At 44.9% G+C, this 23,550-nt stretch overlaps 1 protein-coding gene across 5 annotated transcripts in view; it reads left to right on the forward strand.

Annotated features, from left to right (window-relative positions):
• Positions 1-62: 62 nt before the first annotated feature.
• Positions 63-23,550, forward strand: part of LOC146036146 (uncharacterized) — a 38,005-nt gene continuing 14,517 nt past the window's right edge. Inside the window, exons 1-8 of one of the 5 annotated variants that reach the window (XM_083159989.1) lie at positions 63-179; positions 5,772-5,813; positions 8,100-8,257; positions 8,877-9,011; positions 10,051-10,278; positions 11,837-11,945; positions 13,695-14,459; positions 15,404-18,291. In XM_083159989.1, the coding sequence (XP_083016115.1) occupies positions 8,937-9,011; positions 10,051-10,278; positions 11,837-11,945; positions 13,695-14,459; positions 15,404-16,395 (2,169 nt within the window). In that variant the 5' untranslated portion in view covers positions 63-179; positions 5,772-5,813; positions 8,100-8,257; positions 8,877-8,936 and the 3' untranslated portion in view covers positions 16,396-18,291. The other 4 variants (XM_083159986.1, XM_083159987.1, XM_083159988.1 and 1 more) reach the window with 4 other exon arrangements.

A 23,550-nucleotide genomic window follows, 5' to 3' on the forward strand; every position in this document is an offset into this window, starting at 1 on the left:
GCTGCTGTCAGTAAAAGGCTCCCAAGGCTTGCCGGGAAATGTAGTTCGATTTGGCAGTTGGTCAGTAGGAAACAGGGGAATTTGGACTACAGCCCCCGGCGGCGCCCGAGGCAACGGGAGCCTAGGATGTCACGGCGGCATCCAATGAGGTGTGAGAGCGGCGGAGGAGGCTGGAGCAGGTATGGGCAGAAGGATCCTGTTGTTGTTGGGGATTAGTAGCGTGCTGCTGGTAATAATGCTGGTTAATTAGCTGAGCAGCAGCCATTTGTAGTAGGCGGTGGGAGCTGTGGCAGAATCAGAGCAGTTGGTGTTAGCTGGGGGACATAGGACTCACACATAGGCTGCATGGTGGCACTGGGGCAGTGCTGCTGGCACCATTTATGCTACAGTCCAGCCCTTAGCTAATATTCTGGAACATTCCTTTCTCTTGGACTGTACAGGGTTGCCCCATTGGGCCCTTCACCCACCTCAGCAGTGTGTGGTATTCCAGCATCTGTGGAACTACATATCCCAGCATGCCCTCCCATAGATTTGCTGTTGGGGCATGCTACATCTGAGTATAGTTCAGCTTTAGTTCCGCATGTTGCCAAACTTTGCCATCGAGGGCTAGGAACCGCCTCAACATAACAGTTTCCACCTGGTACAAAGGGCCTGATTCAGAGTTGAACACCGCTGTGTGAATTCGCAATCCTATGGGTTATTGAACAACTGCTCATGAGTACAGATAGTCGCGCTCATGCCATATAAATAGCGTATGTATCATAAATGCAATACTGCTGGAGCTTGACCGGCGTGAAGCTGGCATTTTGGGGGGTGGTAACCAGAAGTTTTCTGGAAGTGGCAGGAAATACACAGGCGTGACCAGGCATTTTAAGAGCGGGCCTGTGATGCCAGCATGGCTTTGATCAACCTGTTTCATTCACATTTGTACAGAATGGAAAAATGATTTTGATGGTTTGTTAATTGCGTATGGATTTGCGGGTGAATAGAGACATTTTTGAATTCACGGCCAGATTTGCACGGGACGGGTTTTCTTTCTGTCTGGGCGGCAGCTATCTACTTGCAGTCATCTGCAGCTTTACACATCAGCATTCTGGTTTGAATCAGGCCTAAAGTCCTCACCTCACCAGTTGACCCAGGGCTGGGCATTAGTTTTGCTATGTGGCCATGCTGAAACTGATGCAAGGCATGCTGGGATGTGTAGTTCATCGACATCTGGTGTTGCCCAGCCCTCAGTTGACCTGTAGCTGACATTTGCAGTCACTTTGGCTTTAACAATGATAATTATTAATAATTCAGATAATGAAGTCAGCCAGGGTGACTGCAGTTGTACATTACTCGGTGACTCTGTGGGGAGTGCATTTTGTATCTGGGGGAAAGGATTCACGTCGGAGGATCTGGAGTAGACATTTGGTTGAAATGGGTTTCCTTATTCCGGGTTAATGTGTTTTACTGTACTGAGCAGTACAGTTTTACCCAAAGTTGTGGAGACTTCACATTGAATCTATGGGGGAATTCAATTAGTGGTGAATCCATTCACCCTGGTCAATTCAGAGCGGCAGACTCATCTTGCAAAAAAAGTGTGAGTTTGGCTTTATGCTAGCCAAGTGGGTGTACAGGCAGCACGGACTGTGTAATGGTAAGCATTGCTGCCTCACAGTACTGAGGGTCAGGGGTTCGATTCTCATCATGACCCCGTGTGGAGTTTGTATATGCTCCCCGTGCTTTCATTGGTTTCCACCAACATTACAAAAAACTATATACCAGTAGGTTATTTGGCTCCCAACTAAAATTAACCCTTGTGTGTGAGCATGTGTACATGGACAGACTTAATGGGCCAAGTGGTGTTATGTAAGAGCAATGTTGGGTGCCGTTTCTGGTGTTTAAATCATACTTGCCTACTTTTGAAAACTTATTTTAGGGAGATTATGGTTGGTAGTTGAATTTTGCACAGTGCCCCAGTGAGGGGGCATGTCACGCTCCACCCAGAGGGCGTGTCTAGTTACATATATGGAGAGATTGTGAACATGGCACCTAGAAGCGTGGGTGTGTACTGCTACATCTGAGAGGAATCTTTTATTATGACTTATATCCAAATGTAGATGATCCCCAAAGCAGTCAGTAAGAGCTACTATACTTGGTAAAGTGCTGGGAAATGGTGCAGATGATTCAATGTAAATGTATCTATCTCTCATTCCTTTTTTTCCCCAAAAATGTAATCGTGTAATGTGGGCTAGGTGAAATTAGGGAGATTGCTGAGGGACAGAGGGAGAATGCTGATATTTCAGGGAGTCTCCTGCAGAATGCAGGAGGGGAGGCAATTATGGTTTAAATGCGGCTGCAGTTTTCACCCATTGCCTGAATTAAATTCACCCCTGTGGGTTGTATTTATTAAAAACAAAAATGTTTTCATAGATAAAGGGGTGTACATGAGGTGACTTTTTCTAAGTGATTTTGACTAGTAAGTTTAATTTATATAGCACACTTTCTCCAACAGAACTACATCGTCAAAATCACTTAGGTTTGCCTGAATCACCCTGTTTGTATGCAGCAGGTGATAATGCCCGGCCAATAGACACTGCATGCAAGAACACTTTCATTAACGCTGCAGTCTTATTAAATGTAGACATGGGCTGCTGCTGGGGATGGCCATCGGCATATCTCCTGCAGCGACATCTCGACTAAGCAAAATCACTTAGTCAAAATCTCCCAGCTAGTGCCCTGTGTGTGCACCCCTTAAGAGTGCCAGCGCGGCTTGTGTGCAGTCGTACTGTGCCGGGAATGGGTGTGCGCAAGTAGTAGAGATCTATACATCTAGATCAAGGGTCCTCAAACTATTTTGCTCTGGGACCCCATCAGACAATAAAAATAATGACAGGACCCCAGCAAGTTATTGCAGAAGGTCATCACATCACATGTGTAGTCAGCAGACAGCACATACATGGCAGCATTGTGGAGGCACAGAGTGATGGGAGGAGTCTGATATACCATAACCCATCACATCACAGGTGTAGTCAGCAGACAGCACATACATGGCAGCATTGTGGAGGCACAGAGTGATGGGAGGAGTCTAATATACCATAACCCATCACATCACATGTGTAGTCAGCAGACAGCACATACATGGCAGCATTGTGGAGGCACAGAGTGATGGGAGGAATCTAATATACCATAACCCATCACATCATATGTGTAGTCAGCAGACAGCACATACATGGCAGCATTGTGGAGGCACAGAGTGATGGGAGGAGTCTAATATACCATAACCCATCACATCACATGTGTAGTCAGCAGACAGCACATACATGGCAGCATTGTGGAGGCACAGAGTGATGGGAGGAGTCTAATATACCATAACCCATCACATCACATGTGTAGTCAGCAGACAGCACATACATGGCAGCATTGTGGAGGCACAGAGTGATGGGAGGAGTCTGATATACCATAACCCATCACATGTGTAGTCAGCAGACAGCACATACATGGCAGCATTGTGGAGGCACAGAGTGATGGGAGGAGTCTGATATACCATAACCCATCACATCACAGGTGTAGTCAGCAGACAGCACATACATGGCAGCATTGTGGAGGCACAGAGTGATGGGAGGAGTCTAATATACCATAACCCATCACATCACATGTGTAGTCAGCAGACAGCACATACATGGCAGCATTGTGGAGGCACAGAGTGATGGGAGGAGTCTGATATACCATGACCCATCACATCACATGTGTAGTCAGCAGACAGCACATACATGGCAGCATTGTGGAGGCACAGAGTGATGGGAGGAGTCTGATATACCATAACCCATCACATCACAGGTGTAGTCAGCAGACAGCACATACATGGCAGCATTGTGGAGGCACAGAGTGATGGGAGGAGTCTAATATACCATAACCCATCACATCACATGTGTAGTCAGCAGACAGCACAGAGTGATGGGAGGAGTCTAATATACCATAACCCATCACATCACACGTGTAGTCAGCAGACAGCACATACATGGCAGCATTGTGGAGGCACAGAGTGATGGGAGGAGTCTAATATACCATAACCCATCACATCACACGTGTAGTCAGCAGACAGCACATACATGGCAGCATTGTGGAGGCACAGAGTGATGGGAGGAGTCTAATATACCATAACCCATCACATCACACGTGCAGTCAGCAGGCAGCACATACATGGCAGCATTGTGGAGGCACAGAGTGATGGGAGGAGTCTAATATACCATAACCCATCACATCACATGTGTAGTCAGCAGACAGCACATACATGGCAGCATTGTGGAGGCACAGAGTGATGGGAGGAGTCTGATATACCATAACCCATCACATCACACGTGTAGTCAGCAGACAGCACATACATGGCAGCATTGTGGGGGCACAGAGTGATGGGAGGAGTCTAAAATAACAGACAATTCAACAGATATTTCAGACTCTTTGAATCACTGACTGAGATTAGAAAAGTCAGCAGCCTGATGGTCAACAACATGGAGTCGCAACCCCATGCTGAGAAGGTCAGGACCCACTTTGGGGTCAGGACCAGTGGCGGCTCTTACCCTTTACCCTCCGACGCGCTCAAAGTCCCCACACATGCCGGCCCGGTCTCGGCTGCCAGTCCCCTGCAAATTCATACATACTGCGCATGCACTGGCCCTTGCAGCAGCCCCCGGAGGCTTAATCGGATTCCCGGGTCCGGCGCATGCGCGTGGTACTGTGTATGCGCAGAACCTGTTTTGGGGGCTGATGCGCATTTGTGCACATAGAAGGATCCCGGAAGGAGGGAAAACCTCCCAGTGGGACTGCTTTCAGTGACTGGCAGGTTGGACTTCCAATAGGAAGTCCCTGTCAGTCACACTGAAGCCATTGCAGTCTCACAGATTGCATCTGGCTTTACTTTAGGCAGAGACAATGGCGGATTTTACCTGGGGGGGGGGGGGCTGCAGCCCATAGGTAAAAACCAACACTGGTCAGGACCCACAGTTTGAGAACCGCTGTTCTAGATCAAAGCTATACTGCAGGTAAAGTATAGTGCGAGGGGTGCCGGATGACTCACCGACATCAGAATCCCGACAGTAGGAATACCGACTTACACCCGCTGTTTTCCCTCATGGGGCACCACGGCCGAGCCCACGGCTTGGCAAGCTGAAAGGGGCTTGAATGCTCTTGCCCCCCTGTTGGGCTCCTGACCGTCGGGATCCCGATGTCAGAGAAATGACTGTTGGAATCCTGACTATCAGAGAGTTATACCATACACATTGTGTGTGTGCTCATTCTATGTAGCTGCACGTAAGCAGGGATGCCTAAAGGGGTGGGGGCTGGGCAGGTATAAACTACTCACTCAGAATACAGGAGCAGGTGCCAGACGGATTGCAGGGAAGACCTTTATATGCCCATAGCAACCAATAAGATTTCACTTCTTATTTATTTAGCACCGTCTAGAGCGCAGGTTCTCAAAGTCGGTCCTCGGTGCATGTTTTGCAGGCCTCCTCACAGAATCAAGTGAAATAATTAGCTCCACCTGTGGCTCTTTTAAAATGTGTCAATGAGTAATGAGTGCAGATGTCGGGTTACCTGGAAACCGTGAACTGCGTGGGGTCCCGAGGACTGAGAACCACTGTTCTAGAAGATAGCATCTGATTGGTTGCTTTGGGTAATCTCCCATCTTCAACAGACCTTCCATCTTAGTACATTTACCCCTACAGCTCCCATCGTGTCCGGTTTTAGAACTTGATAATGGTGCTTTTCTTTTTTAACTTTTATTACAGGTCATCAGGAAGTCCTAGAGGTCTGGAGTATACGGTCAGATGGTAAGCATTGCCTCTAACATTCAAAAGACATCAATTGTGTTACGGACAATACCTAGGGACCTTCACTGAGAGTTCTATTTCACATGGGATGTTGCTATCAGAATTCACGGTACTTGTTTCCTAGCACGGCGCCCATCGCATCGCAGACCATAAGGCATACAATGGTATGCGATATTACGCGATGGCAGCCGATGGTATTCAATTTTAAATTGGATACCATCGCATGCCATATACAATGGTATGCGATTTAAAATTGTATAAGCACCCTAATGGGTGTTTTCATTGTTAAATGTGCCCCCTATATGTTAAAAGCACCCCCAACGACACCCCCACTATCAATGCCAACCCGAAGCGTGGCGAGCCCGCGACGGGCGGCGTTACACGTCCTCCAACCTTTTCATACCCCCACTATCCACGTCGGCGTGGAGTTGATGTTATATAGTGTGGCGAGCGCAGAGAGCCACCGAGCCTGAAGAGTGGCGAGCGGACGCGGAATACATGTGAAGTTATGCGCGTCCCCTCGCCACGCTTTGGGCTCAGTGGCTCGCTGCGCTTGCAACACTATATAAAATCAACTTTATGCCGACGTGGGGTATGCAAAGGTCAGGCGGGCTCGCTGCGCTCGCCACGCTTCGGGTTGGAGTTCATAGTGGGGGGGTGGCGTGGGGGTGCATTTAACATTGTAAGCACCCATTAGGGTGCTTATACAATTAAAAATCATATAGGGGCTTATACAATTTTAAATCGCATAGCATCGGGTGTATAGCATGCAATGCCATTATATGTCGTACGACTTAATATTGTGGGCGCCGTGCTAGGAAACAAGTACCAAATTCACTTATTTATTTAGCACCTTCTAGAAGATAATGGAATCTGTTTGGTTGCCGATAGCAACAGTCCATCTGAAAGAGAACTCCCATCTTAGTAAATCTACCCCCTAGTGTTCACTCTAGCACGCTGCACATTCCAAACCCTTTGCAGGTCCTCTTCTCTGTCTGGGGTGTCACTCTCTTCTGCGGTGCATCTAGCTCAGTGTGGTCTGTATTTCAGCACAGGTATGCAGACCGGACCTGTGCTAGATTTTCAGAGGCAAGACATTAAATCTTTAGGCTGCCAGTAATTCTAGGCCCGATTGAGAGATGAACGCAAATGTTGCCGCCGCTGCGCCTTCGTGGAATTATAATGCCGCAGGAAGCATCTTGCAATAAAAACATCACTTGCCAACGTTACCCCCAAAATGCATGCTGCTATTAGGGCATGCCAACACATACCGCAGCACTATCGCGGACCACTCACAGTGCAGCTCCAGTGGATGCGCCGTTCTGAAAACAGTCAATTAAATCCAAGTTAGGATTGTGGTCCGCTCCGTCAGCTGACATAATTGGGCTCTGACTAGCATGCAGATATCCTCCTATTCCGGGTCTGAGCTGGTGTAGAGCAAATGTCTTATTTTCACTTGGTTACGGACTACGTCCCTTTTATGTAAATTGCGTTTTTGTCCTTCTAAAGTGGATGATGCGCCCTGTTGCGCACCATTATTGCCATAAAGCACTTGTAGAGAAGTACATGAATCTCTACTTGTTTCACATGCTGGAGAAAATCATTTAAACCTTTGAGTGCCAACATCTCTGTGAGAGATGCACAAAATATCTGCTAGAAATGCCAGCGTCGCTCACATCTGATATATAAAGGTAAATAAAAAATGTTGTGTTAAAAAAAGAAGAGATATTTCCTATATAAGGAGACATTACAGGTCGTTATGATGAATACAAATGTTTGCTTGGCAATTTTCACACCTATTTTGTCAAATTCACTCCGCACTCAAGGTGTAAAGAGTTTTAATATGATCGGACTCCGTGAAACTACACAAGTACCCTATTTTATTCTCGCGCCATGCCCTAGTGGATGGTAGGGCATGAAATACCGCCTGTGGACACGTCAACTCAAAAAAATGTGAAAAACCACATGTGGACCGTTTGACTGTTGACCTAATGACCCTGTCGACCTAATGACCTTCCTGCATGTCGACCTAATGACTATCAACCAACATGCTGGTGACGCAATGACCGTATCCCCTATTGCTTCAGTGTCAGCTAGAAGCAAGTTTGGGAGTTGATGATGATTGTGTCAACTTTGTGCCGGATGTCCCTGTATGCCGAGTTAAGGATTCACATCTCAACCATGAATCAGTCACTGGAATGAAGGGGTGGAAGTTATATGGGATGTGGGAATTTTTGTCATATGGGATAATTGAACACCGCTTGCTGCTGTGTTTCATTGGTATAGAATGGAGCTCTTTCCGTTTCTGGAATGACGAGTATAAGCGGTGTGAAATCGGAGAGCATTAGCGGTTTTTGTTTCCTCTTGTTACCCATCCCCCATATCTGAGGACTTCTAAATGAACAATATGAACCGTGAAGGCTGCTCTACATGTCAGATGAAAGGTCAGAGGGTAGTTTTGTAATGTCATCCCCGATCATCTTCAACCTTTTATCGTGCGCTCCCGTCCTTTTAAAGGTTTTTTTTGGTCTTTTTATAAATGTCCCGTACTTCTAGTTTCTTGGGTTTTAGTTTTGAATGGTCCCAAAAAAATGTAAAGAAAGGGATTCTGGGTAATCAGTGCCGTGCTTCCGTTTATCACGTGTGTCCTGCTCTGAGTGGCCAATCAATCTCCTGTATAACGCAGATCCGGAAAACAACATAATGGGATGGTAGCTTGTGATTGGTTGGTATGGGCAATGCAGAGTATGCACTTACACACTATAGCTGCATTGAGCAAAAATCGGCCCCCAAACTTTTTTCATGTTGTTATTATGGGGAACTGTGTGTGCAGAATTTTGGGGGGGGGGGGGGGGGGGGGGGGGATTTTATTTCAGTTTGGAATTAGGCTGTAACGTAACAAAATTTGGGAAAATTGAAGCGCTGTGAATACTTTCCAGATGCACTATCTTGTGTTCTGCATGTAGCGATCCCTGGTTTTGCGCAGTACGGCTCCTGTATCTCGTAGCTGCGGTACGTTCCAGACCAATCATATTGAGTGTATATTATACATATATCATCCAGGTCATCTGGAGGTCACACCGGTACGAGTGGTGAAGGGCTTTGTGCTGTGGTGGTCAGGAGATGAGTAGATGCACTATGCAGACTGAGAAGGTCATCAACCATATCCTGGAGATCATCTACCTGATGACTGGAGAGGTGAGCACCATATATACACCTACAACTAATATACATTTCTATCACTATGCGGGTGATGTGTCAGTCCATGAAAAGAGTGGAGAGGTTGTCCATAGCAACCAGTTTTGAGGTTGCATTTACCAAGTACATTGCATAAAATGATAGGTTCATAGCTGATTGGTTGCTAAAGGCAATGTCTCCACTTGTCCACTGCTTTACCCAGACATGTCCGCATACACTAGCCTCAATATACAATATATATGAGATGCCTGGCATGAGTGAGCCGCCAGGTCCCACATGACTAAAAAGGCGGTGTAGTAGTAAGACGACTGCGGTGTTCCATAAGACTTCGCTGCGTCATTTGAGATTCAAATCTTGTGTGTCTGACTCTGTCTGTAAACGGGGCAGAGCGGAACATGGTATGGAAAATAGCTGCGGTGGATGCATATTCAGACTCAGTCGCGTATCGAGTTAATCAGTGCAGTCTCCTGTCGCATCCTAGTCACATGGCTTTGCATCTGAAAGACAACCAGTCAGGCAAGAGGCAAGGGAACTGGCTATTTGGCTGGACAGCAGCAATAATGTAAAAACTTTCTTGGTAAATGACTACCCCTTTAAGTTTAGCCGCCAAACTCTCACCACAATACATTCGGCCCATAGAATTTGACGGCAAAAAGAACAACTTGGCCCATTTAGGAGGGTATGCAGTACAGGATTCCGACTGTCTGAATCCCGGGCTGTTTTCAATTCTTTGGACTGTAAAACTCGGCAGCCGAAATTCAATATTCTGGATGTCGCGTGTCGGAAATTCACCAGATCGACAAAAACTGCAGCAAATTTTTGAAAAACGGATGTGAATTAGACAATCCACGGCTGTTTTCGACCAAACCGATCCGACTTTTTAAAAAGTCTGATCTGACATCTTTCAATGCTGTCGTTAACGGCAGCATTTAATAAGTGAGGGGGTATTCACAGATTGAATACCCCACTTAGTCTGCCTTCAGATCTTTTAGCAACCTCCGCCCTACTATCTATGTAGTAACTGCCTCCTTCATTCTAGGAATACATGATTGTGAAGAAACCGGTCCAGTATATATGTGTACCTCAGGTTACGGGAGACTTGTGTCTGACCAAGAACTCCATGGTAGAAATTCCAAGTGACTCTCAGGTTCATCTCCGAGGGGACTCTGGCTCATTCCCTTCTAACCAGCCCACCGGCGGACCTAGAAGAGATGTGGAGAATACGCTTCTAGACTCAGTCTTCCAGCCGCATGCCCAAGGTGGACATGTAAGTTTATAACTGGGAATAGAACTGTGGTCTTGGTGTTACTTAATATCACAATTCACTGGAACAGCTGCTGATGTCTTGATGAATACGTTTTATTTCAAATTATTTTTTTACATTTTTGTTTTATTTCGAATCAATCTAAATCCGTCTGGTTTCAGGGGCTAATGGGCCCCATACATCAGCAATCACAATTAATGGGTTTCCAGATACAGGGATTTTTTTGCCAGATAAATGGATTCTACAATCTATTTGACTTGCCCACACATTACAGATTTATTTCAGTGATCGGCAGATTTTTCCATCTAAAGATTGCATCCTCATATCTGGAAATTGCCCAATCGATTGCTGTTCATAATGTAAATAGATGAAGACGACGAATTGGGAATGCCCACACATATAAAAAAGATCTGCAGATAATACCAGATTATTAAACAATTATTAATTTTTGATTGGGATTGCCAAAATGGGGAGCCCACACATCTAAAATTAATTGTGGCAATCGTCTCCATATCTGAAAATTGTCACAATTAATTGCTGATGTATGGGGCCCTTAAATAGATGAAGAAGAAAAATTGGGAATGCCCACACATACAAAAAAGATCCGCAGATAATACCAGATTATTAAACATGTTTAAAAATCTGATTAAGCAATCGATTGGCGATCCCTATTAATTTTTGATTGGGATTGCCAAAAGGGGGAGCCCACACATCTAAAATTAATTGTGGCAATCCTCTCCAGATCTCAGGATTGTCACAATTAATTGCTGATGTATGGGGCCCATAAGTTGCACATTTACTAACAGATGGTTTTTGATAAAAGATTTTTTCAGAAATGTGCGTTTTAGCCACTGAAACCCAATATCGATTTTTATTATTTTTGAAATCAACGTTTAGTAAATTTATCCCATAGTGGTTAATATGAACCGTTGAATACTAACAAAAAAAAACCTGGCAGACTATGAATAAGTGACGCATGGCTTACGTTGACACAGGAAATAGGTTGACAGGGTTGGAAGGTCCACAAAAGCATTAGGTCGACAATCAAAATGTCAAAATTAGTTTTTCATGTGCTTTTTTATTTATGCCGACCGGCTGTTTTTCATGCCCTACCGTACACTAGGGTGTGGAGGGAGAATAGAATAGTGTTTTGAGTGTAGCGAGGCACCGTGCCCGAAGCATGGCGAGTGTCAATGTCGATGTTTGAGGCAAAAAAAAGTGAAAACATCATGTCGAACTATCCATTATTGACCTAATGCTTGTGTCGACCTTACAACCATTAGGCGTGTCGACCCATACCCAGGGCAGTGAGCATTTGTGCAAGATAGGGCGGCAGTTAAATTCTCCCTCCATTCATGGATTAATACAAAGAGCCACGATCAGTGAGGAAGTTAGAAAGGAAATAACTGGCATGCTATGCTTTTCAATTTGAGCCTTTTTGAAACCCCGCAATTTTTTTTAAATGTGAGGTGCAGGGAAAGTAAACACTATTTGTCACTTGATAAACAAAGTTGCATATTAGTTCGGATGTAATCCTATGTTCTCATTATTTGTGTCCAAGGTGCAGATAAAGTGCGATGATATTGCGATGTACTTGTCGGTGGAGGAATGGGAATATTTAGAAAAGCACAAAGATCAATTCACGAATATGGATGACCAGCCTCTTTATGGTAAGTGTAGCGGCCTGAAGCCAAACTACTAGATCTTGATTTTGCAGCACATCTGATCTGAGGGCCGACCTCACAAAGGTTTAAATCAAAATAACTGTGATCCTAATGAAGACCTCTGTGCTCAAGCATGGGAATCACTGAAACTGAACTATTATGCCGCATACACAAGGCCTGACCCGCTGGCTGTCGATGCAGGCATTGGCCAGGGGGGTGAGAGGGACGGCGCAAGGGGGGGATGCTGCATTGAGAAGCATGGAGCTGCTTTCGATTTGGCAGATCGAAGCAGAAAAAGACTTGCCAGCCATGTCTATTTCTGCTTTCGATCCCGATGCCGTGCATAGAATGCAGCTAACACTGTTCGATTATGTCATTTTTTTATTCGACTTGGACTCTATTGTCCTTTGACCTCTATCAATTTGAGATCGGCTAACGATAAAAAAAAAGTAGCAGAATTTTATCATCGGACGGCCTTGCACATATGCGTTATGATCCCTATGCATGCGTAGTCTATTGATAACTACCGGCCTACAAATTCTTAGCTGTGCGATCAGGCCTGAATAACCCCTAAATACACATGCTAACTAATGAGTATATTCAGTGTGAATAAAGTGTATTGGTTATTATTGGAGTTCATCAGAATCTCAAAAATTCTATAAAGAAATAGACACTCCGCCTTTACTGACTCTGACAGGTCATAATGCAACTGTAGTAACTAAATTAGTATAATAAATAAATATAATTTCTTAGGCATTAAGGCTTACTATAGTCTCGTGGTTCCCAAGCTCTGGGGAACTTCCAGGTCTCCTCACAGATAATTAGCTCCACCTGTGGATCTTTTAAAGGGTGACATCAAAGTGCTGCTCTTCTGCAGTGACAGGAGCCGGATGCATTGGTGTGATATTCTCCTGTAGCACTCTGCTCCTGTCACAGAGGAGGAAACGGCACTACACACAGCCAAGCCTCTGAGGACAGGCAGGATTTTTCCGGATGCTGGGCTCGCCCCTGGAGTGCCGAAATCAGGGTACTTTGAGGCTATGCCCCCATTTCTATTAGGCTACACCCCCTTTTTGAGCGGCAGTGGGGGGGGGGGGGGTAGGAGTGCTAATGCAGAGTATGCACTAGGTGTCCCCATACCTGGTGATGCCTCTGGAATAAGTGCACCTGATAGGTGCTACAGCCACCCATTTCAGATGCTGCTTTTACTAACACGCACTAGATACAAGTGTTTGAACACCTGGTGCTTAGATTGCTCCAGCAATTTTGTGGTTTTTTTTTTCTACCTTATAATTGACACTGTCCTAGGTAATGGTTGGGATGCTATGTGGGCGGGACTCCACTGACTGGTTACAAATGGGGGAATTTTTTTGTATAAAAGATTATTTCATTTAAATATACAAGTTTTGGTGGCGTAGAGTCTGCACTGTCCAAGAGGGAATTCTAGTGAACAGAAGAACTTTTACCAGCCTGGTGACACAAATGTTGATGCCTCCTGAGAGATATCCTCCTTTTTTATCCCTTGCTAGCTCTTTATGATTTTAATATACTGAAAATAAATCCATTATTCATTTAATTTATGCAAGTGTTGATATTCCCTTCTACTTCTATACATACGTAATTCCATACGTGAATTGATGTTCAAATTATGAGGTCTGGATCTCGCAGTACCCAGCTCAGGTACATCTAGTATTTGTACCAGGAATTTCACATACAATATCATTAGAATGCTAATCAAGGTCTTGTTTGTTCCAGCAAATCTACTGCAGAATGCACAGATTCTAGATCGGACTTCTAATCCACTCAACCCATCAGATCGCGGTGAAACCCCACTCAACTCGCATGATGGAGCTCAAGTCTCAATCTTCTCACAGCATGGAGCTCAAACCCCACTAAGGAAACAAGATGGAGCTCTAACCCCACCCAACTCACAAGGTGGGGCTCAGACTCCACCCAGCTTACAAGATTGCGCTCAACCCCCACTCCACTCACGAGGTGGAGGTGAAACCCCACTCAGCTCACATGATGGAGCTCAAGTTTCAATCTTCTCACAGCATGGAGCTCAAACCTTACTTGGGAAACAAGATGGCACTCAAAACCCTTTCCTGTCACATGTTGGAGCTCAAACCCCACCCAGCTCACAAGATGGCGCTCAAACCCCACTCCACTCACAATATGTTGCTCAAGCATCCCTTTTTTCACAAAACACCGTTCCAACCCCAGCCTGTTCCGAAGATACCATAAACCAAGGAGATCTAAAAGACTACAATGGAGACCAGTACAGTCCAGACCGAAAAGTTAGAAGAGTGGAAAGAGATAATGCACATCTCTTCTCAATAGACAATAGAAATCTAACAAACTTTGGGTTGTGTCTGAGCAAATGTGAAGTAGATGAAAATAATTTTGGCCTGGGCAAGTTCACCCCAAATATCTTTACTTCACATCAGTCCCCTGAGCTTCCTCAGCTGAGTGCTAGCCCGGATGTACCAACCCGCGTGAAAGAGGAAGATGCACTTGAAAGTAAGTTGGCCTTTTAAAGCGAAGTGTACTTATGTTTTTCGGAGAGTTCTCCTAATTGTTGATTGGTGAGGTCCTCAGTAGGAAAATGAGTGTTGCCGGAGGTAGAAGGGTGAGAGGATTTCCAAAAAAGTCAAAAGATATATGGAAGTATTATATATGGAAGTGACTGGGAAGTAACTGAGTGTGATCGAGTAAATCAAAGGCTATCACCAGCGGGGACACTGAGCCAGCAGGTGTGGGATATTGAGAACATTGTGGTGCTGATAACGGTGAGGAGGTGTATGGAAATGTGATGACTCTGGTAGAAGGGGTGTTTTAGGTAGTGTTGGGACGTCCACATGGTATAGCATAAAGTCCATTGGTTAGGCAAGGTATGAGTGAAAGGGAGAGGTCAGGGGAGGGGAGGTGGTACTGGTTGTTACTATTTAATTTATACAATCATTAGATTGAAGTCTCAGAGCGTTCAGAAACTGAAGAAGAGTGCTTTAGAGACAAGTTGGCGAAAGCTGGTTCGCATCATGGAACATTCATGCACTGGAGCTCGGCAATGCGCAAACTCAGGAAACGCAATATTCAAATAAAAATTTGCGGTACTCAGGGTGAGATTTTCTACAAAAAGAAAACCACCCAAGTGGTTCTCAAACTAGGACCTCTAGACCCTAAACAGGTCACATTATCCAGGTCATCCGGCAGGTGCGTTTGTATCACCAACTGTCACATGTTAAAAATTCACAGGTGACCTGGAAACGTGTGGGATCCTGAGGACCAAGTTTGAGAACCTGTGATCTAGTGTAGTTCAAATAAACTGAAAGTAAATGTGTCTGGTTGCTATGGGTGACGCCACCTACTGTTTTCAATAGTTTCTAGGAATGTCTCATTGTGTTTGGTTGTTACTTTAATATTTCTGTACATTTTCACCACAGCAATGTCTTTATTTACTGCAGATGGCTCCTGCATGGAGGGCCTAACAAGTGGCTATCATATGCAGGTCTCTCAGTTAGGCCTAAACCAAGGGCAAAATGACCTGGGTCAATGCCGAGGAGGCCATGCTGAGCTGGGACATGTGGAGAAGAATAAATACTTGGCTTGGGACATTACCTCTGCTGCAACAGAAGCTAAGAACGAAGATGCATTGGAACGCAACAATGAACACTCAGACGTAAGAGACAGCCCTCCAAATATTATGGGGGAGCCAAAGGACTCCATGCTAGCCCTTAATAATGACATAACGGCTTTGCTTATTGACCGTGCATTAAACGATGATCCTTTTCAAGGTCTGTTCCTGGAAACACAAATAAAGAAAGAATTCGGTAAGAGAAAGCAGGAGTGTCACCAAAACATGATGGCAGATGACTATGGCGCCATGTTAACTTTTAGGAACGATTCGCCAGCTCCGGTGAGCCACCAATCCTTAAACAGATCCCCAAACCAGTTTCCAGACATACCTCCATTGACCCAAATAAAAAAAGAACGGTCTCCTCCCTTCGCTTACCAGCACTTTGCCAAGAGATCGGGCCGCCGCTGTCAGAATGGCACCTTGCGGGGTGCTGTGAGACCCCATAGCGGTGCACAGTCCCTACAGGCCGTGTCCTGTACCGATTGCGGAAAGCTGTTCTCCTGTAATGCCTACCTCATTAGACACCAGAGAATACACACTGGAGAGAAACCCTACACATGCCCTGAGTGTGGGCGAAGCTTCAAATGGGTGTCCTCCCTCATCACTCACAAGAGGACACACACCGGAGAGAAGCCCTTCCCCTGCACCTTATGTGGGAAAAGATTTTCAGACTATTCCGGCATCATAAAACATCAGAGAATTCACACTGGGGAAAAACCGTTTTCCTGTGCAGTCTGCGGGGAAAGTTTTGCTCACACGTATCAACTGGTCAAACACCAGTCAAAGCATTTGCCTGGAAACGTGGCAGGAACTACCTAACTCTATGATAAGGGAGGAGAAGTGGTCCATGGCAACCAATCAGCACAGACATTACATTTATAATTTGCATAATATAGAATTATACCGAGCAGCTGATTGGTTGCAATGGGCAACTTCTCCTCCCTTATCACTGCTTCATAAATCTGTCCCTTAGTCCTGAGAATGCAGTTCAGAATATGAGGGAGATTTCTCCAATTTTGGGAGATCGATAACGTACCAACCAATGAGCTTCTGTCATTTTTCGAACACAGCTTCTAGCTTATTGGCTGGTACATTATCTCCCTCCAAAATTTGATAACTCTACCCCTACGTGTCTTATGCTTTAGACACACAGCACTTTTTGGGCCTGTGCACACTTATCTATTATCTGTAATATTTATGGCCTATAGGCTAGCTATGGAATTTTCAGCCCATCTTTGTTTATTAAATTGCAAGTGTAAATTTTTATTAATTTGTAAAACTACAAATCCCATCATGCCTTGCCACAGTTTTGCTATTGGAATGCTAAAACTATGGCAAGGCATGCTGGGATGTGTGGTTTCACAACAAATAATCTCAAACACAAAACGGCGCAAATGGCACGATTTTCAGTTAAAAAATAACAATTTATTTGGTACCACCATAAAACAGTAAATCATCCAGGTATAAATTACTAATACAGTGTGACGTGCAACACCTTTTCCATAGAAATTGTTATTTAAAAAAGTGTGTCATTTGCACTTTCTTTATTTTAGAGATTTTTTGTGCTATATATTAAAGTGATACAGAGTCACTTTTGGGAGCTGCATCTGTCACGATTATTTATTATTTACTGATTTATCTGATTACGGTTTAAATTGTGTGCCTGATCTCTCGGTATGTGTACCGGCGTGATGTGTGTCTAAATATATCACACGTTCCGTACGCTACGCACTCTTGATCTATTTTTCTAGTTTCACAACAGCTGAAAGGCAACAGTTTGGCCGCACCTGTTTGAGGTGAAGAATGGACCACCGCCCGATTTGTTTCTGTAATAGGACACCGTTTTATGCATATTTTTTTTATTTCAAATAAACGATTTTCTAAATCTTTCTCACATTTTTATTAAGGAGCAGGGGAAACCGGGTACACATCCCACAGTAATACAATGTAAGAAAGACAATGGCCTTTCAGTCAAGTAATACCGCTTTCACACTGAACCAGGGTCAACTATGTAAACAATGTAACCCGTGTTTAACCCTGCTTTAAACTCTGGAAGAAATGCCAGGATGCGCGAACCGGGTTACTCACTTTGACCCAGGTTGACCTGGCAATAACCCAGGTTTTTATTTTTGTGATATGAAAAGGGTATAATACAAGTTTTTTCTGCACTGAAAATTATGTAGGGGTGCTGAACATGTACAGATGTGTCCTCATACACCCAGCCTCAATGCCCTATGCAGATGCCTGGCGTGAGTGGGCTACCGGTTCCCATGCAACTTAGTCACAAAGTGAGGCGACTAGGATGCACCGGGTGAATGGGGATTCATTTGGTAAGTGACACTTGTAAGTCTTTATACAGAGCGTAATCGGAACTGCTGCATCGTAGCACTGTGTATGCATATTTAGACTCTTACATATGTATATAAGGGTTGCATATTAAATCACTCAGAATTGAAATATTAATATTAAATTCTGGTGCATTTTGGCGTGAAAAACAGTGTTTGACAAAAGCATATTATCATGGTCCCTGGCGCACTGGGAGGGGCTGTTTGCTGCGACTTCATCAACAATGCATGAGGACACATCTGTATAACTAATGGTGCCCATACACTTGTGCAATCTGATGCAATGCGATTTCCCATCGCATCTGAAGGGCTTTTTTTTCCCCCCAGCATCTGATGTCACATGCCACCTGCAATGACACATCAGTGGCATGCAACCAGGGCCGGATTAACAATGGACCTGATGGAGCTACAGCTCCAGGCCCACTCTCCAAATAGGCCAAATTTGTAGCTGAGGGTCAGGGCTTTCCAACAAGCCTGGCCCTGTGTTTCTAGCCCCCCGGGAACCAGAGATACCACCAGGCAAAGCTGGAACTTTTTCCCCCGTAGGATAACATGGGACACACTAACCCAAATCGCTGGGCCTTCAATCTGATCCATATGGGTTTATTAGTTCCAGAGATATTGCGGGAAAACCGTTTTTTTTTTTTCCTTTCTGAAATGTAATTTCATGGCTGTTCATGTTGTTTGAAGACAGATTTATCTGGAACCAAACGTCCCAGTTTCACGGGACCAAAATCATTCAAAGCCCACTCAAAAGTTCTTCAATATGATACTGGTCTCATGTAAATGGGTCAGTTGGTTCCGAAGATATAGCTGGTTGGTTAAAGGAGGGTAAGGAGAGGGGAGTGGTTGTCTCTCCCCCTCACACCAGAAAGTGCAGGGACTAGGCTGGTGTATAAGGGGTCAGCCTGGGAATGTCCCTGCATGATCCTGGAACCATATTCCCGGGTAAATCCCTGCATTTTCTGGTGTGAAAGGGGTATTATTTCAAATAGCCGGGACCTGCAGTGCTCTAAATACAGCCGGGCAGCCCCCTGCTCTCTGCCAGGCTATCAATGGCTGTCATTTCTGCTCGGCGGCGGCTGTCCCCCAGTTACATGAGCATGTGTCCCCCTTGGCAATGAGCATGTAATCACACATGGCAACGAGCATGGAACCCCTGGCAATGAGCATGTAGGTAAGCAGCACTTATCTAGCATAATTTTAATAGGCATTATGTTGTTTGGCATAAAATGTAATGGACATTATGGTGTGTGGCTTAACATGTAATGGATATTATGGTGTACATTTTTTATGCGCACAATGCTCCTGTTTATGATGCATATTGTGCATTATTGCTCAATCTGTTTGGTATAGTGTGTATTTTGGCTCAATCCATGTGGCATAATGTGAATATTGCCTTAATCTGTGTGGCATAACGTGAATTTTGACTCAATCCGTGTGCCATAGTGTGAATTTTAACTCGGTCGGTGTGAATTTTGGTGGCATAATGTGTAAGAGGCAAGTACAGTATAAGGGGGTTACTATTGTGTGGCATGATTTGTATAAGGGGTATATGGTGTGGTAATCTTAGGTGACCACATAAAAGGTGCTGAAATATTGTCTACAAAGTTTTGGCTTTCAGTGTTTTTTTTTATGACTGGAGACCTTGCAAGTATTTTAGGACATCAGGGTTAGGGATGCCAATCCTGTGGCATTTTTGCAATCCCGGAAAACGGGATTGAAAAATGCCCAATCCCGGGATTCCTGGGATCCCGGGATCAACTTTCCTAATATAGAAATGAGGTAGCCAGGTTAAACCCACCCGGCTGCCCCGCATATTAACTTACAGTACATGTGCAGTGCGGCCGGGAGGGTGACCGGTGAAGCTGGGAGCCGGGAGGGAGTTTTGAAGTGGGAGCCGGTGGGCGGGCGAAGCTGGGAGCCGGTGGACGGGTGAAGCTGGGAGCCGGTGGGCGGGCACACAGTAAAGACGTGTGCCGGGAAGCTGGGTAATGAAAAGGAGGGCGGGCAGTGCGGACAGGGCTGTGCGGCCCGGGCACTCGCTCAGACGCAGCACTGCATTAGACTGCGCATGCGCAGTCTAATCCCGAAGTCCCAGGATTGGAAACTCCAATTCCCGGATTGAAATCCCGGCGTTTTAGGTGCCAAATCCCAGGATCCTGCCGATCCCGATCCCTGGATTGGCCACCCTAATCGGCGTCCTGTGGGTGCAATTTTGTTGTATACCCGGCAATACTGTATATCTCCCTGAATTTTTCCTATGCCAGCACCCTGCCTTTTCCAGGCATATATAATTAGTTGAAAGTATTTACACAAATAGAGACACACCCATGAGCAGACCACCCAACCAGAACACTGGTCACGCCCCCCACATTATTTTTTTTAATTTCCATAACTTTTTTATTTCACATTTTTTTCATTCCATACAGTATTCATTCAATTCACCCTCCCCCCCCATACAAATCCGTATTACATGAAGCACTTGTTCTACCATTAACATAACAGTTGCACCGTCAAGTTTAGAGGGAGTCGGGCGTCTCAACATGGAGTCGGGCATGAAGTTTCCGGTTCTCCGTGTACCCCCTGTGTTTAAGTGTTCTACTAACCCTTAAATTATATTAATCCCTTAGGCCCATTTCCCCTAATGTTTTACTCTAAGTTCTCATTTCAGAGGGGTTTCCCCCATTCTTCCTCCCTTCCCTCCCTCCCCCCCTTATGTGTATAGTGTATACTAATTCCCTTACCTACCCCATACTATTTGCCTATTACTATGTTGTCCCTTATACCTTATCCCCCCTCCATATTGTGATGCCGTGCTCTCCTTAAATTCCATACGACCTTCCTATCTAATACAGTGCTTACTCTAATACACCTAACAATCAAAATAAAAAAAGAAAAAATTGTGTTTTGTGTACTTTTTCCTGAGCCGGTTGCCCATGCCCTCCATGCACCGCCCTTCTTCCTACTGTCCGTACTCCACTCCCCCCATCTCCCATTCCCTCCCCTAACACCCACATACTTCTAAAACCCCGCAAGTTTACTCTACCCTCCCGAGTCCAGGTCCCCTCCTGCAGGATCCTCCGATTTTATCTGATGAAAATTGCTTCCACCTTGGGATAATTTATTTATCTTAAATTACTCCATCTGTCCCATATTTCGTGGAACTTTCCTTCTGTCCTCCTAGCTATATGCCTATATTTTTCATGTTCCATTGTGCTATCTACAAGAGGAACCCACTCTGCGGGCTCCGGTCCCCCTTCTGCCATCCATTTTCTCGCTATGCATATTTTAGCTAGTGTACAAAGATTTATCACCAAGATCCATAGGTTCCTTTGCATAACATGTTCACCCTTAATCGCCAGTAAACACATTTTGGAGGTGCATACACTCTGTGGGACACCCAACCTCTCGAGGGTCCTAATAACCTGGGCCCAAAATCTCTCCACCATAGGGCATTCCCATAATAAATGATAAAAAGTTCCGTCCCTACTTTTACACTTTGGACAGGTCTTGTCACCCCTACCCCCGAACTTATATATACGTTCTGGTGTCAAGTATGATCTATGAATTATATACAATTGGACCTGCTGAAATTTGGCCTGCCCTGTTGCTCTCTGTACATTGGACAGCGCTTCCTTCCACTCATCCACCTTTATTTCCCCCAGGTCTAACTCCCATTTATTGCACAATGCCCCCAAGTTATCCCCCTTTAATTCTTGTAAAAGGTGTTTGTAGCACTGAGCAATCATATGGCGGGGCTGGGTTTTTTTAAGGAATCCCTTAGTCAATGACTCCTCCAATATAGGGTGTCCTATTCTGAATTGCGTTCCCAGGGCATGCCTCAGCTGAAAATAACGATATTTAAAGCTATTTACCAAGTTGAACTCCTCCTTTAATGACAGAAAGGTCCTAAATCCCGCCCCGTCGTATAACTGCCCAATTTCCACAAGGCCTACCTCCCCCCATACCTTATCTACCTGCAGTGCTCCTAAATCGCTTAAATATCGAGTATTGTGGAGAGGTGTCTCGGGGTCCATTCCACTACTGCCCAAAATTCTTTCGGCCTGTTTCCATACCTCTATCGCCTGCTTAATTATAGGGGGCCATTTACGTTTTTTGTTGCCAGACAGTAACAGGTGCAGCGGGGAATGCCCCGGGGACACTGTCTCTACCAAGGCTTGTATTAATTCCGAGTCCTGTCCTGTTTTTATCCATGAGTTCAAAAAGGCCATCTGGGTCGCAAGGTAATACAGTCAGAAGTCCGGTAAAGCTAACCCCCCTTCTGCCTTAGGCCTTGTCAGGTTGCTCTGCTTTATTCGGACCCTTTTCTTATTCCATATTAGGGATGATATAAGCCCTTCCAGCATTCGGAATATTTTTCGGGGAAGATAAATTGGAGCATGTTGTAAAACATAAAGTATTTTTGGTTGTACTACCATTTTTACAAGGTTAACCCTCCCAGTCACGGTCATTGGCAGCCTTTCCCACGACACAATTTTAGTTTTGATATAATTTATCAATGGGGTGATATTCAGGGCCTCAAACTCCTCCGCTTTATTAGTTATCATAATTCCCAAATACTGGAATTTCTCCACGATTTTTAATGGGTTGTTCGCTGCCCTCGTTGTCCCTGCCATGTCTCTCAAAGGTAGTATACATGATTTGCTCCAATTTATCTTTAACCCCGAAAAAGCTCCAAACTGATCTACTATCTCCAGTAACTCCGGCATATCTGATACATAATTTTCAAGAAAAAGTAAAACATCATCTGCGTATAGCGCTATACGATCTTCCTTCCCTCCTACCCGAAGCCCTCTAAGCTTTTCAGTCGACCTAATTACACAAGCCAGCGGTTCCATTGCTATCGCAAAAAGTGCTGGCGACAGCGGGCAGCCCTGGCGGGTGCCTCTTTTTATAGGAAAACTAGGGGATATGTAGTTGTTTATCATTACTCGTGCTTTAGGGTTCGAATAAAGCAGTTTGACCCAGTTTATGAATACTGGCCCAACTCCTATCCACTCCAACGCCCTCCAGAGGTACTCCCATTCCACGGTGTCAAATGCTTTAGCGGCGTCTAATGAGACCACCGCTGGCGCCTCGTACTCCCCATGTTTACTTTGTAAGTGGCAAAACAGCCTTCTTAAATTTGTGGCAGATGACCTACCAGGTATAAATCCGGTCTGGTCACTATGAATTATTCCCCCCAAGGCGTTGTTCAGACGAGTAGACAGAAGCTTGGCCAATATTTTTACGTCATTAGTCAATAAGGATATGGGCCTATATGATTCTCTCATCCTTGGATCTTTATCTTTCTTTAACAGATTTATTATTAATGCTTCGGACATGGAAGGAGGAATTATCCCATCCACATACACCTTATTAAAAAGCTCTAACAATTTTGGGGAAAAGAACTGGGAGTAAAGCTTATATAGTTCTTGGGGGATACCATCTGTCCCTGGGGCTTTTCCACTAGGGATTGTTTTTATTGCATTATTAATCTCTTGAAGAGTAAATGGTGCGTCAAGACTGTTTTTTATTCTTTCCGACAGGTTAGGGGGAGTTATCTGTGCTAGATATTTTTGTATCTCCTCAGTTGAATTTGCCGACTTTGCCTCGTACAGATTCT

This window comes from Crinia signifera, chromosome 9 (assembly GCF_055691185.1).
Source record: "Crinia signifera chromosome 9, ASM5569118v1, whole genome shotgun sequence".
Classification (NCBI taxonomy): domain Eukaryota; kingdom Metazoa; phylum Chordata; class Amphibia; order Anura; family Myobatrachidae; genus Crinia; species Crinia signifera.